At 34.1% G+C, this 16,380-nt stretch overlaps 1 protein-coding gene and 2 non-coding genes across 3 annotated transcripts; 2 read left to right on the top strand and 1 right to left on the bottom strand.

Moving 5' to 3' along the window:
* Positions 1-5,416: 5,416 nt before the first annotated feature.
* On the top strand, positions 5,417-10,324 carry LOC130453206 (uncharacterized). Its single transcript, XM_056792829.1, has 2 exons — positions 5,417-6,196; positions 8,540-10,324. Exons 1-2 carry the CDS (start codon positions 5,417-5,419, stop codon positions 10,322-10,324), a joined length of 2,565 nt encoding a protein of 854 aa, XP_056648807.1.
* Positions 10,325-15,500: 5,176 nt separating this feature from the next.
* Trnac-gca (transfer RNA cysteine (anticodon GCA)) lies at positions 15,501-15,572 on the bottom strand. The gene has a single exon. It is a non-coding gene; the product is annotated as a tRNA-Cys (tRNA).
* Positions 15,573-16,060: 488 nt separating this feature from the next.
* Positions 16,061-16,132, top strand: Trnac-gca (transfer RNA cysteine (anticodon GCA)). Its single transcript has one exon. It is a non-coding gene; the product is annotated as a tRNA-Cys (tRNA).
* Positions 16,133-16,380: the final 248 nt, after the last annotated feature.

Here is a 16,380-nt window from a genome sequence, read left to right as displayed (position 1 = left end):
AAACTGGATTTTTATTGAATTCCTTCAAAGGTAACAAGCCGTATGGTATGTTACAAAGGTCTTCTTGGAAATTATCTCTATAAAAACGGCCACGATATAATGTAAACAACTTACAAAAACATACAAAGAATTAGTCGCCACATAAAAAGTGCATGACGCATATGCCAAATTATCAACATAATAGAGCAGGACCGGCTTCACGGTTTATACTAGTTCGTAAGAATACAGTTGACAATTTTTTAACTGCAGTATATACGAGGCGACATCAAAACGGTAAACAATAAATGAGGGATAGTCTAGTAGCATTTCTCCATAATAATTCTTTTCATTCTCCTTGAATTGAATCAATTTTCTGCTAAAATCAGAATTTTCTACCGTACGTGCGCAAAAGGTATAACCATTTGAGCATATAATCCGCCCTTAATAAATTTTTTCTTGGTTTTCAGAGGGGTGCAAATAAATAATTTGATATTATGGGATGATCAGAATTTAAATTAAGCTATTTACTCTTTGATTTAAGCAAAAACCATTTTTAGTATACGTTTTCATAGAGATTTTTTTTTATTTTCTTCACTTTTCTGGTGATACAAATAGAAACGAGGCTAATTATCTGCGATTTTTCTATAAATCAGTCATTATTGTCTCAAGGTCTGGTAGACCGGCGAGTAACTGTGATCAGCTCACGGATTGTTTCATCTATCTATGTTTTTGTGAATTTTAAAACTTATTTAATAATAATGATTAAACATTTAGAATATATTACACAACTAAGTAAATATCATGGAAGAATAAACGCACAAAAAAGTAATAAAAATCAAAAGTTCTTATAGATCAAGTTTTAAATTTGAAATTTTCATCGTGATCTGAATCTTGTTCTTGATTAGAATCCACAATCAGGTAATAAGTGATCTACCTGAACCCGGAGTATAGTTCTGTATTAAGCATTATAATGAAATCAAAAATCTATTTAAAAATGGCCGCAGTGGGGTAAGCAAATGCTTCTGCCGTAAGTTTATATGTGGTTTCTGAAGTTATTTGATGGATTTTAAAGCTGATTATTCCCAGTTTTATTGCAAAATGGATTCTTAAAGAAATGCGGGTTTGTATAGATAAGTGATAAATATACTCTAAAAAACAAGTATATTGGAAACTGGTGTAGAACGAGCAAGATTCTGACTAAACATTTTTTCGTCTAATGAAAAGGGTTTAACTCCACCTAAAGCTTCAAGTTTGTCCTAGCACCTTTCATCTTTATTGGGTTATCATCATTGATGATCATTATTGTTTGATAAATTTGAACGCAACAGTGGAAATTAATGTGGAAGAATGACTTAAAAAAACTGCGAAAATACTCAGTTTCTGCTGTATTAATTTCACAGAAACAGATCTAAAATTATCTACATAGTCCTCTTAATACTTAAAATAAAAAAATATTACAAAACAACCGAACTACCGGAAAAAATCAATAAAATCCAACACGGGTACATACCAGAAAGTGGATTGTTTACCCTACGGCCGTCATTTTGTCGTAGATACATTTTAAGGCGTGTTTTCACGATAAAAATATTGTTGATCGATTTAAGTCAACAATAGATAAATAAAATAGTCGTTTGACCAATAGTTTCAATCAATCAATCAAGTTCGGCTAGACTTACTAGAGTAAATTATTGATGACATTATTATATAACTGAGCACACTGCTTACTACTACCATCATAAAACATACGTTAAGGTATGTTCTGTGACTACCACTATACCAACATGTATTTAGTAACAATTGTGAATTGCTAAAGAGCTGAACGTCTAAAATACTTATTGTTTAGGGTAAATTTAAATGCAATACTTGACATACGAGAAACAATGTTATTATTTCTAATGCAATTCAAGATTAGAAACCTGCTGGCACGGTCCACAGAGATTGCAAGCAGTAAGATTTTGAATGAAATATGCGCGCAAGTTCGAAACGTCATATTTCGCATTTTGATTTCAAATAATCTAAAATGGTGTTTCTGCAGAAGAAATTCATCATTTATTTTGTCTTCTTCTTCTTCTTCTTGTAGTAGGACGAGGTCCTGTCAGGTCTGTCATCTGCCCTCTTGTGACGCCGATGTCCAGCTATCGTACCAGCGTTTTGGGGGCCTACCGATTGGGCGTCTTGTGTCTGGTTTCTGTGTTTTGGCCCATTTGGCAATCCGTTCTGGAGCCATTCGTTCTACATGGTCTCTCCATTGTCGGCGTCTTGCTCTTACCCATCTAACGACATCTTGTACTCCCAGTTCTCTTAAGGTATCTGTGTTGGGTATTCTATCGTGGAGTGTGGTACCCTTTATTGTTCGTAATATCTTCATCTCTGCTGTTCTCATTTTTCTCTTTGTTTGTGTTGTGTCTGCCCTTGTTTCTGCGGCATAGGTTAGTATGGGTCTGATACAGGTCTTGTAGATTCGCGTCTTACTTTCTATGCTCATATACTTATTTCTCCATATAATGTCCCATAAATATCCCGATATTCTAGTTGCTTTCTTGATCTGCTTATCTACCTCGTCCGTTATGTTTCTGCTGCTCGTTGTTTCTACGCCCAAGTAGTTGAAATTCATTACTTGCTTTATAATGCGATCATTTACTACCAACTTGCATCTTATTGGGTCTTTGGATATTACCATGCTTTGTGTTTTCTCGCATGAGATTTGCATGTTAAGTCTCAGTGCCGTCAGGTTAAATTTATGAAGGAGGCGTTGTAGATCGTCTTCATTTTCAGCTATAAGTATAGCGTCATCCGCGTAGGAAAGGATTCTCAGGCGACGGTTATTCATTTCGAATACTGCATTAACTTCGTTTACGCTCTCAATTATTTTGTCCATTATTACGTTGAAAAGGCAAGGGCTGAGGCTATCTCCCTCTCTTATGCCGGATGAGACTTTGAGTTCTCTTGTTAGCCCACAGTCTGTTTTTATTCTTGTTTTGGTGTTGATGTTAAGTTGCCTTACTAGATTTGTATAATGCTTCTTGACGCCTTTTTGGTTTAGTCGGTGGATTACATCGTTGAGTTTTACTCTATCGAATGCTTGCTTTAGATCTACGAAACATGTGTACATGGGTTTATTGTATTCTATGGATTTCTCTATCAACTGGCCTAATATAAATATTGCGTCTATAGTGGATCTGTTTGGGCGGAAGCATTGTTGCTCTTCTGAGATGCCTACCTTAGCAGTTATCTTATTTGCAAGTATCTCGGTAAATAACTCTAATACACTACTAAGTAGCGTTATGCCTCTGTAATTCTTCGGATCTGCTTTTAAACCTTTCTTCTATATAGGTATAGTTATACTAGTTCTTCATTCTTCGGGTATTTCTCCAGTTCTTTCTATTTTATTGTACAGTTTTATCAATTCTTTTTCGATTTCTGGGCCCCCGTTCTTCAGTAGTTCATTTGGGATATTGTCTCTACCTGGTGATTTTCTATTCTTTAGTTTCTTTATGGTTGTTTGTACTTCTTCTAATGTGATGGTTTCTTCCTGTTCGTTTGGGGATGGCGGGTTTGCGACTTCTTCTTCGTCCCTGCTTCCGTTGTTATCATATAGGATCTCAAAATGTGCTGTCCATGTTTCCTCATTTATAACATTTATCACTACCTCCTCGTTGATTGGTTTCTTCCTTTTTCGTATCATGTTCCATATTTTTTTCTGGCCTCCGTACAAATCATGTTCCATTTCCACTGAGAAATTTTCCCAGTATGCTTTTTTCAGTTCTTTTATTGTGTTGGTTGTTCTATTTCTCACTCTTTTATAGACTTCGTATTCTTCCTGTGTTCTATTGGTAATGTATTTTATGTACGCTTTCTTTTTTTCATTTGCCAGTTCCTTAATTTCTAGAGTGAACCAGGGTTTATTGTGTGTTCTATTCGTGTCTATTGTTCTTTCTCCTAGGGATTCCTTTGCGCTGTTCTTTATGTTATTCTTTAGTTTCTCCCAGGCGGCTTCTACGTTGTCGGTTTCTTTTATAGGGTTTTGGACAATTTTTTCGCGGAGTCTGTTTTGATAGAAGTATTTAATGCTTTCATCCTTAAGCGACTCTATATTAAATTTCGATACGTAGTTGGGTGTTTTTCTTTTCTTTATTATGTGGGATACGCGGTATTTACACAATACTAAACCGTGTTGTGTGCCGATATTTGCCGATATTAATACCCGTACGTCAAGTATCTGGGAGGGGTGGACTTTTCTGTTTGTAATTTTGTAGTCAATAGTTGATTTTTGGCCTCTCGTGTTAGCGAAGGTGTACTTTTGTTGTTCCTTATGATCAAAATATGTGTTGTTGATACGTAATTCGTTGAGGGCGCATACATCTATCAATATATCTCCGTTATCATTCACTGCTTCTTCGTTAAAACTATACATGATTCCTGGGATAACTGTGTGTCCAATTCTTGAGTTAAAGTCGCCCATAATAAACACTTTGGCTTTACTGGGTATTTTGTCTAACGTAGCTTGCAAGGCATCAAAAAAAGCTTCCCTTTCTTCTTTCGGTTTGCTTACATCCGGTGCATATATACTTAGTAGGTGTGTTCTTTCGTTGGCCAGCTCTACTGTTATCTGTATGATGCTATGACTTATATACTGTACTTCCTTAATATCTTTTTCAAATTTTTTATTCACTAGTAACCCTACTCCTCCCCGTGCTCGCAAGTTCTTGTCGATTCCACTATAAAACAGTATGTAGTTTTGGTACCTTTGACTGCCATTGCCTTTCTTCTTGGTCTCTGAAAGTGCGCAGAAATCTATTTTGTTTTTCTCTATTTCTAAGACCACCTCATAGTCTTTGTTGCTCCATGATGTAATGTTCCAACTTCCGAGTCTTACTATGTTTTCTTTCCATACTCGTTTTTTCCGTTTTCGTGCCGTGTCGTCGTCAATGCTCCGTCCAGTTTCCGAGGCTAATGTGACAGTTCTGTGAGCGTTTTTTCTTTTTACGAGGGGCAGGTTGCTGGCCTCACCCCTTAACTCTCCTCCTTTATCCGGGATTGGGACAGGCAGTGATAGTCAATGGGCTACTCAATCCACCCATCAACCACCCTAGGCGGATTTATTTATTTTTGTATTCATATTAAATCAAGATATTGAAATTAACCTCAAAAATCAGTTTGACCTTGACAGTTCATCTAACCAATCATAATTCCGAATAACTGTCAATTTATGTTCAAATAGTTTAATTGAAATAAGAACAGTTATTATTTGCTAAATTTTGTCTTTTTTTATTATATTAAACTGAAAAAGGATAGCATATGATTCAAATTTTATATATTTATATTTTATATATTCGTCTATAATAATATAATGACAAATAATGTCAGAATATAAGTGAGTGATATCATATGCATTTTGATACGATGTGGGATATTTTTGTATTGAAAAATTTAAGTAATGGCGGATAATAGAGTCCAGAAATTACTTTTTTCCGAATACTGCGATTTCGAAGATATGGTATTGATAGAAAGTCCGTTTGCGCAAACTACAAAAGACGGCGAAGGTATCCGTCAAGTTCATCTAGGCTTAACGCCGTCAAAACTCGTATTAGCTACAGACGTTTTACCGCCGGTCGAATATGTCAATTTCAAATATGCTCCAGGAGTCGATCCTGAAATCGAAACTTTCGAATTAGTAGCAATTTATCCAGTGGAATGCGTTAACCTCAGTATATATAAGACTAAGAAAAATCAAGCTTTGAAGGCGAGATTTTGCAATAATAGGGTGCTTTATTTTGAGCTTGGTGGTTTTGAACATCGTGCCATGTTTTGGAATCTTTGGTGTGAAAGAATCAAATTTCTTTGTCCGGATAATTCCGGGTCGTCGCGTTCTGAAACTTCGGTTGGTACTTCTACTACTGGTAGTACTTTATATCTTGTTGATAAAAAACTCGTAGCCGTCAACGGATACAAACAACTCTGGTGTACGTTTGGGATGACTCCCAGTTTAGTAGAAAATATCAGTAATAAAATGAATTATAAAAATGGTTGGATGGATAGGAATATATATTTGGGAAAGTATTTCGAGAATTACAATTATGCTCCAATAGTACAAAGTCCTACCATAGAAGAATTTGTAAAAACCCCGAAATCCTCAAAATTAGGTTTAGCAACTAAACAATCTGATGTTATCAGTTACATGGATGCAAATGAATTAAAAATTGGAGATTGCGTTCAGGTAAATTTCTAAATCTTATATCGTCAAAAGAATTCTGTATTAATTTTCAAGTACTCAGTGAGTTCTTTCACTTCGTTCTTGATATCTTGGTCCATTAACTTTCTTAGGTTTCCTCCTTGACAGCTCCTGGTATTTTCCTTAAGATCTTTCTCTGCAATTATTGTAAGATCCTCCTCGTCCTTTCCCGATAGGCATATGGTTTCGGCTCTATATGCAATAACTGCTCTAATTCCTATTTTATATATTTTTAACTTTGTGTTATTGCTCAGATCATTACTCCTTAAAAACCCCACACTCTGCCTCTTTTATGCTTCTATTACTTGCATAGTTTGCTGTCCCACCCAAATACTTGAGCTCTTTCACTCTTTAGAGTTGATAGTTTCCCAGAATTATCTCACTCATTCACCGCCAGCCCCATTTCACCAGTTTTTTCCCATTAACCGCACTAAAAGCTTTTTAAGCTTTTCAATAAGAGAGCGTTCCCCTGCTTGACACCTTTTAGTACTGGAATCACCTTTGTTAGCCCATCCTCTGTCAAAATTTTGCACTTAGGGCTGTTCACCGTCACATTTTCCAATTTAATAAGCTTTTTTTCTCATCACCTGCTTCTGTTGCCACTATCAAAAGTCTACAAATATGACATGCACGTCCGTTCCATGTTTAGAGAAGTTTTCTACTGTTTGTAATATCACATTAACTGTATCCATTGTTGATCTGCCGGTTCTGAAACCCTGCTGATAGTCTTCGAGTTTCTTCTCAATATATCTCACTGGTCTATCTCTTACGAGGGTACTCAGAATTCTCTAAGGGTTGTTTAGGAGTGTTACTGGTCTATAACTGTCTCACAGTTTGGCTCTCCCTTTTTCAGGATTGGAATCATCAGTGTTCTTTTTTTCCCCTATTTCATTGATAATATCGTAGATTTTGATATTAGATATAAACCGAAGTATGCGCTTGCTTCATGACAAAGTTTCAGTCCACACTGATTCGCTTTCCATGTGGCTTCATGGAGATTGAACATCCACGGTACTTCATAGGACCATATCTAGTTACCTAATCACTTTTAATTCATGGTGCGATTCTAATTTGTATCTGAACGTTTCTAAAACTAAAGTTTTATCAAATAAAAGTACATTGCAACCTATTGAATTCAATAACACCACCATTGACGTCTTAAAATTTTATCCCTAAAATTAAGTTCTTCTTGTTTTGTGCTAAGATCAGTTTTCAAAGAGCTGAACTTATCCACCACAGTTTATTATGCCTTTATTGAGTAGCATCTTCGATAAGCCCTTTCCTTCAGGGGTAGATGTGATGCTACTCAATTTGAGCAAATCTTCAAACTACAAAAAACTCGGACTAAACAGTACCGCTCTCTGTCGGTACTTCATGAATAGATTAATAATATTGACTCTTCCTTATTAATTTTTGAATCCGTTTGCTTAATTTGTCTACCTACTCCACGTTCATGATTAGTTAAGGGCTCAATACTTCACAATGCAAAAAATGCACAATCACTTACTAATTTAAACTAAATCGATATCATATTTTCCCGTAGGTATTCCGCAATAATTTGAGGGCATACTTACTGAAAAGTGTCTTCAACTCTGAAAATGACTTTTCTAATAATAATATTCAATTCAATTCAATTCAAAATATTAACTATTTTAAAATTGTCGTATAGTTAATTTTCACTTGTGTATACTTCATATTTAGATTTTATTTTATTTGTGTCTTTATTTAGTTATCTGTATGTTTGTTTCTTAGTTTTTTACAAGCTTTCGTCGACAAATTGTAAACAATTTTTTGACAATAAAGTATTTCTCTTTCTATCTCGTATAACCCTGAGCTGGTCCCGTTGGACTTTTTTTGTTCGTAAAGCAGAAGCTTGAGTTGAATGGTTAAATATTTAACAGCGATATGCGTTCCCTTCTAATGTTGCCAATATATGGAATTTTTCGCAAAATTTTGGGAAGTAAGCCTCGCTCAACATTTCGCCGGCAGCGTTTCTTAACACGCCGCTACTTAACATGAAGTAAAACCTTAAGATTAATAATAATTTATCATGGTAGGTTCAGTTTAAAAAACTTCAATGCATTCTGACTTTAACTTTGAATTTTATTGTTCACCTTACTTTTAAATGTCAATAATTTTGTTTGGTAAAGTCACTCTACAAACCAAAATATTTTCAAGTTTTGTACGAGACTGCACCGGCGATACGAAGTGCACGAATACAAAAAGTGTTACGTTCTTCATGCCAAACTCGCAGAGTATAGAAATTATGAATGCAAAGATTACGTGTTATTATTTTCGCAATAATTTTTCTGTTTGTTTTAATTGTAGATCAATCGTTTTGGAAATGGTATAGACGAAGGATGCAACATAAGACTTTTCCTTACCGCCGACGATTACGTCCCACCACAACGATTTAGCCTCATAGATAAATCGTCCTTACCTAGTATCTCAGCTATTTTAAACTACGAACATTTAGCAGAAACAGCCGTTTTGGCTTGGGAATTTTTTCGAGTATCAGATCCGCAAAAATACAAAATTAAACACAGAAGACGATACGGTTTGACACCGGAATCAAATTTCCATTTCGGTTTGGGACCTTTAAATATATCTAAAGGTGATAAATATTCCGTTCAAGTGAAGAAAGTGGTTTCGTCGGTATGTTTGTTATCGAAAGAACGTACTTGTGTTAAAAAACATTTAACCGCTTCCATATCTCAACAATTCGTATCTCTTAATAAAAGAAAAGGATGTAATTTTATCACAAACAACGAAAAAACACCGATTACTCTATTTTGGACGCCCTGTTATAAATATAGACCGCAATCGGCCAAGTTGATATATCGAGGGATACTCAAAGATCTAAAATCGATCAAGGATTATCACGAATCGATTAAATACAAAAAAAAGAAAAACTACAATTTCTTTCGAAGATTCTATCAAAATAAGCAAAAAATAAATTCTGACGAAGAATCTGAAGAGGAATATTTCAAAACGAAACGTAGAAAGAAACATGGTTTTATACATACGATTTTTCCTAATAGCGTCGATGTTTCCGACGTACTCGATATAAAGAAAAACGAAACTCCATTACAATGTTTGAAACGTCAATTGGAGTTAGATAAATATCTATCAATATGGGATTTTGATTCGACGGCGCTAGCACAACATTTAACGATGATTGATAAAGATTTATTTTTGAAAATATCCTCTATGGAATTAGATACTATATTATGGCAACAATCTTCTACCAACACCCCTAATATTAACGCCCTTATCATATTTTCCGAAAGGATAAGAAACCTTTTCGCTTTCGAAATACTTAAAAACGACAATAATAAAGATAGAGCTAGATTAATAGCTAGACTTGTCAACGTAGCAGATAAATGTCATAAAATATCCAATTACCAATCGTGTAGAACCGTTCTAGCTTCATTACAATCCCCAGCAGTTTACAGATTAAAAGATACCTGGGCTTATGTTAGAAAGAAACACGGTAGTAAATACCAAACCTTTGAATTCTTATGTAGATTTTATAGAGACCCCAGATTGGCGACATACCAAAAAACCTTTTACATGGTAGCGCAAAATCCGCCGTTTCTACCTTACATAGGCGATGTCTTGGGCAAACTTTTAGGAAAGATTCCCGATTACCCACCACCGTTTAATCTTTCGCTTTCAAGAACTCCGAGTTGTTATACTACGACAGAATCTCGTATTAGTGAAAACGTAACGAACGTATCCAAATGTCCTCCTCTTATTAATAAACTTTTGAAATTGTTTACTCTATCAGATGCCAACGACGCTACGGTTAAAACGAAAAAAGTTAGAAAACGGTATCCGACTAAACGGAAGAAAATCAAATTTAAAGGTTTGTACGAATATTACAAACCTTTAGATTGTTATGAAGATTGCAGGGAAATTAATTTAGAAATAACTAGAGAATTTTTGGAAAAGTCTCAATTAGGTGCGATGTGTTATAATTTCAGGACGGATGATTTGGTGAATTGCTATTTACTTAAAGCGCGATATCAAGACGAACAACAAAATTTTAATTTATCTTTAAGTATAGAATCGCCACGTAATTATTATGAACCAAACTTTAATAAACTATAAAAAAATATTATTGGTGTTTCAATTTACACTGCCGGTGAAAAGTTTTGCCTACCATATAATTCATTTATTAAATTTTATAATAATACACATGCTTTTATAAATCAAAGGCTTAATAGCACAAAAAGGCGTGCAAGATGTAAATAATAGACTAACCAGGAAATTTTTGTATCTTAATAACACGGCAATATAACGAAGAAAAATTGAAACCAATTGAGGAAAAATTTCTGAAGAAACAGATAAGATCTCCTTTTATCAAGAAACGAAAAAAATGCAAAGGGGTACCAAACAATAAACAGAAGAAAGGATAATGGTATATGAACCACAAGAAGTAATGCAGAAATGGAAAGAACACTTTCAGAAATTACTAAACGGAAATGAAGCAGAACAAATAAGGGACATAGAACAAAGTGATCTAGAGGAAGACGGCATTAAAGTAGAAGTACCAAGTGAAGAAGAAGTAAGATCCATAATAGAACAGAACAGAACCAAAAAACAACAAGAAACCAGGGGAAAGTGAAATTAAAGCTGAAATTTTAAAATACGGAGGAGAAAAGTTGCAGAGAGATTTATACGAATTAATCTAAATAATATGAGAAGAACAGAGCGTACCCCAAGAATGGAGGAAAGCACTAATATGTCATATTCCAAAAAATGCGAAAACTATAGGGAAATTGTATTGTTAGATGCCTTTTATAAAGTGCTAACGAAAATAATATAGAACAGACTAAAAGAATATGCCGAGAAAATACTAGGGGAATATCAAGTAGGCTTTACAGCTAATAGGTCAACAACGGACAAGATTTTCTTTCCAAAAGAATTACAAACCACCTGCTATGAATACAAGATACCATTTTATTCATTATTCATAGATTTTAAGCAGGCATATGACGAAATAAATAGGAACAACATGTATGCAAGACTAAGCAAATTAGGAGTAGAGGCAAATTATAAATTAAAAAGCGATGGGACAATCTTCAATAACGAATGCCAATGTCTAGCTTTCGCAGGTGACGTAGCGTTGATAGCAAAATCCAAGAAGCACTTAAAGAAAGCAGTAATAAGATTGGAAGAAGAAGCCAAAAATTTTGGACTAGAAATAAATCAAGAGAAGACAAAATATATGATCATGGGAGATACACAGAGAGAAACAGAAGATTACTTGCCCTTTAGAACAACCAGACACAAAGAATACAATTTCGAAAGAGTTTCCAACTTTGTGTATCTAGGAGTAGTAATAGAAGACAAGGGAGTAGGAGAATTAGAACTGAAAGCCAGAGTAACTAAAGGAACACAAAAATTCGGAGGTATTAGATCACTGATGAAGTCAAAATACGTGTCAAGAAAAACAAAAATAAGAATATATAAAACGGTAGTAAGACCCAACGTAACATTTGCATGTGAGACATGGATATTAAAAAACGCAGATAAAGCTACGTTGGAAAGATGGAAAAGGAAGATACTAAGAGGAATCTACGGAGGAGTACACACAGAAGAAGGCTGGAGGGGAAGAACTAATAAAGAATTGGAGGAACTTTATGGAGAAGCTACAATAAACTCGTTTATTAAGGGATAGAAAGTGAGATGGTTGGGACATGTTGAGAAACTACATAGAGAACGGATGCCAAAATTAGTACTGCAAAGAAGATAAGGAAAAAGAGAAAGGGGTAACCCAGGAAGAGACGCGTAAGCTAATCAAAGCCTAATTTATGCAATTCTACAATCGTTTTCTTTGATTTGTAATACGGTGCTTTCTCTTGATGAAACAGCACTTTCTTTTTCTTCAAATGAACCTCTTTATGTCGCAAAGTTTCTATCCAACGACCGTCCTCTTTAGGGATGAGAACAGGAAAAGTCGTTGAAAGTCAGATCTGAAGAATACAGTGGATGTGTAAGGTATTCAAAGCCTAATTTATGCAATTCTACAATCGTTTCCTTTGATTTGTAATACGGTGCTTTCTCTTGATGAAACAGCACTTTCTTTTTCTTCAAATGAACCTCTTTATGTCGCAAAGTTTCTATCCAACGACCGTCCTCTTTAGGGATGAGAACAGGAAAAGTCGTTGAAAGTCAGATCTGAAGAATACAGTGGATGTGTAAGGTATTCAAAGCCTAATTTATGCAATTCTACAATCGTTTTCTTTGATTTGTAATACGGTGCTTTCTCTTGATGAAACAGCACTTTCTTTTTCTTCAAATGAACCTCTTTATGTCGCAAAGTTTCTATTCAACGACCGTCCTCTTTAGGGATGAGAACAGGAAAAGTCGTTGAAAGTCAGATCTGAAGAATACAGTGGATGTGTAAGGTATTCAAAGCCTAATTTATGCAATTCTACAATCGTTTTCTTTGATTTGTAATACGGTGCTTTCTCTTGATGAAACAGCACTTTCTTTTTCTTCAAATGAACCTCTTTATGTCGCAAAGTTTCTATTCAACGACCGTCCTCTTTAGTGATGAGAACAGGAAAAGTCGTTGAAAGTCAGATCTGAAGAATACAGTGGATGTGTAAGGTATTCAAAGCCTAATTTATGCAATTCTACAATCGTTTTCTTTGATTTGTAATACGGTGCTTTCTCTTGATGAAACAGCACGATGAATATTATACCATGCGCATCCCAAAATATTAATACCATTATACCCTTGCCAGCCGACTTTTGCGTCTTTCTATGCTTCGGAGTCGGTTTATCACGTGCCATCCAATCGGCTGACTATCTGTGTGAAATAATAGATCTATGTTTTATCCATTGCCATATATAGATGCAAAAATTAGAGTTGAACAGCTTAGAATCATCAATTTGTTGTTGTTTTTGGTCGTTTGTCAGGTCGCGCTGCACCACTTTGAACGGAGTTTTGCCATACCTAAATTTTTATTCGGGGTAAGTCCAACACGACCTTGAGACGTAGATTCTTCACGTAACTCAAAAATTTAAAAACACTTGAACATTATTAAAAGAGAAAATGATGTAATATAGAAAAGTTTTCCAAATTATATGAAAAATAAGGTGATTATTTCCATTTTCTTCCTTCACTATTCAGAACTGTGTAACGACGATGTTTGCGTTTTTATCTATTCCAAAGTCTGAAAATAATAATTTAGAAGATAAAATTCTAACCTTATTTCAAATAGGAATTAATATTTGGGGTGTAGCTCTGTAAAGTCAACGTCCTCAATCTACTTGGCAAGCGATTTCTATCTGGAAATCAAACTGGAAATTTACAAAGACTTTTATTCGGTTTTCGTTTACTGACTCTCATTTAGAAGGCGAAGTCATTGGGAGCAGTGAATATTTGAAAAGCGCCAAATGTTTCAAACGAGTCGAAGAGACGATGGAAATTTTTGTGATTAATATTTTTTTTGCATCCCATGATTTATTCAAAAAGGACTGTCTCTAAAAAAGTAGGTCGGTCGCAAAGGTAAAACGAATTTTTATATTTCATTTTGGATAATAATAAAAAGATCGCATTCTTAATTTAGTTTTTAGAGTGGCCCTCCACTTCCGAAAATAAATAGGAAATTTCCGAATAACTACTCACTTAAATATGTACATACCTAAATATATTGACTACGGATTTTATTGCACAGATTTTAGACCATCTTAAACCATGGTCTCGCCTCTAATTGTTGGTAAATCTATATTAAAGATGGTCGAATGTGGCGCCGATAACAAACTAATAATAGAAACAACGAAAATAATGATAAATATTTAAAAGAAATCGAAACCAAAAAGGATAGGTTTAAATAACAGAAATTTAAAATTCATCTTCTCAAGGACAAGACGATAAAAACACTATACTATAACAGATTAGATAAAAAATTGATTGAATTCCAGTACAATGAAACAGAACAAATATAATTGTGGATAAAGAGCACCATAAATATGCTGCATTTGAAGCATTAGGGGAAATAGAAGAATCGATAAACACAAAAACAAATTTAGTGATACAACCATCGCGACGATAAGAGGGAAGAAGAAGTAGCTGATCACAAAAACACAGGAAGATCACCAAAAATACGGAAAGAAAAATGAAGAAATGGAAAGGTTGACAACAAAAAAAATTATCAATGGCAATATAGCTGTCAAGATATTGGACAACAAATGGAAGGATCAAGATGTACAAAGTCTTGGAAACCTACTTACAGAAAATAGACAGAAGATTCATAGACATTGGACACATAGTACGTTAAACAGTGAAATCACATAAAAATAGGAATTAATCAAATACGGATCCAAAAACTACTAAGAATACTACGAAATGTGCAGAATATTTGGAAAAATATTGGAAGAACAGGTGGGATTCGTAGGAGGAAGGTCAAAATTAGATCACATAGATCTACACAATTCAACAACTTCTAGGGAAGAAAAAGACCAAAAAATGTACATTTAGTATTTATCGACTCGAAGAAATATGGAGAGTCATGGAACGAAATGGATTCTTTAAGAATATAATACAAGCAACGAGAAATTTAATGGAAACTCAATCGCTATAAAAACTGGATACAACACCATCAAGAGCTTCTATGGGGATGTTCCACATCGCTACTTATTTGTGATTTCAATGGAATACACCCTGATACTTTGGGAAAATGAAGTGAGAGGGAATACCAGTCAGAAATGAATGAAATTTTGAGGGGGATCAACTAGTAATGAAACAGGATGATGAGGATCTGGGTTTTATGGCCAGAGGATTAAAGTAGGAATGGAACATTGGAAAAACAGAATATCCAGCAATTAGTTAAAGTATCCCGGGATCAAGTGAAACCTGTTTTTTATCTAAGTTGGAATTTCTGGAATAGTTAGTGATATTCTGAAGACGATAATTTGGTTATCGAAACGCGCGTCAGACAGTATAATTGTGGGTCTTGGTGTAGTAGTAGTTTAAATAGTGTATTCAGTACTGTTTTCTTATCTAGATGAAGTTAATCAAGGACATACTGTACAGTACTATAAAACTACACCTTGTATATTATTTAAATAATTGAAAATCTATTTTTTTTCTATATTATCCTAAACAATATAGAAATTATGGCTAATGATGTTTACCTATAATCTGATCTAATCATTTAAAAAAAAAAAAATTTAACACAGCGTACGCTCTTGTGCTGAGGATACTCTCAAAAAACATATTAATTTTTAAAGCTGAAAAAAGTTTATTGAAAAACTAACAAAAAAATAGGCTAGGGGACACCCGGGTTTGAACCGGGGACCTCTCGATCTGCAGTCGAATGCTCTACCACTGAGCTATATCCCCACAAATATATAATACTATAAACATATAAAAGTATAAAAAAATATACATCTATCAAAAAATTTTTATCTTTATCTTTAAATTAAATAATTCTGTTTTACAAATTCCACTGTAACTATAAAAATTGATAATCTAGTATATATCTACAACTAATATATAATGAATTTTAAAAATTTTTTATTTATAATAATTTTCGTTATGGTAATAAATATTTTACTCTTCAGAAAATGTCATATTTTTGTCAAACCTCGATTGTTAAAAATTTTGATATCCGATGTTTGCATTTAACTTACTTTTTATTAATACCTTTTTTATGAAAAATTAATAATGAAAAGTTTTATATACGCCACCACGTAACGAAGACACACTCTATGTTGATACATATATACTCACACCTACCTTTTATCGTACTTATACTTTATAAAATTAATTGAAATTAATTTTTTTAAAATTTCCAATACGTTATAGATAAATAGGTTGCGTTATATCATGGGGATATAGCTCAGTGGTAGAGCATTCGACTGCAGATCGAGAGGTCCCCGGTTCAAACCCGGGTGTCCCCTTTGACCTTTTTTGATTGCTTATTTTTTTGTTATTAGTATTTTTGTCGACGTTGACTTGTAAATCAACATATACATAACGTTGTAAACAAAGTCTTAGCTATACTATAATCTAATATATTTGATTCATTTTCCACATCAATAGAATTATATATTTTTTTTCTACTTTGCAAGATTGAATTGAATAATCATAAATGGTTTAATTGATTTTGGTTAGTTTGAACTTCCTGCTTCAACCGTTTTCCTTGCAA

This window comes from Diorhabda sublineata, chromosome 2 (assembly GCF_026230105.1).
Source record: "Diorhabda sublineata isolate icDioSubl1.1 chromosome 2, icDioSubl1.1, whole genome shotgun sequence".
Taxonomy (NCBI): Eukaryota; Metazoa; Arthropoda; class Insecta; order Coleoptera; family Chrysomelidae; genus Diorhabda; species Diorhabda sublineata.
Note: the sequence above shows the minus strand (reverse complement) of the source record. Positions and strands in the feature narration are given on the sequence as shown.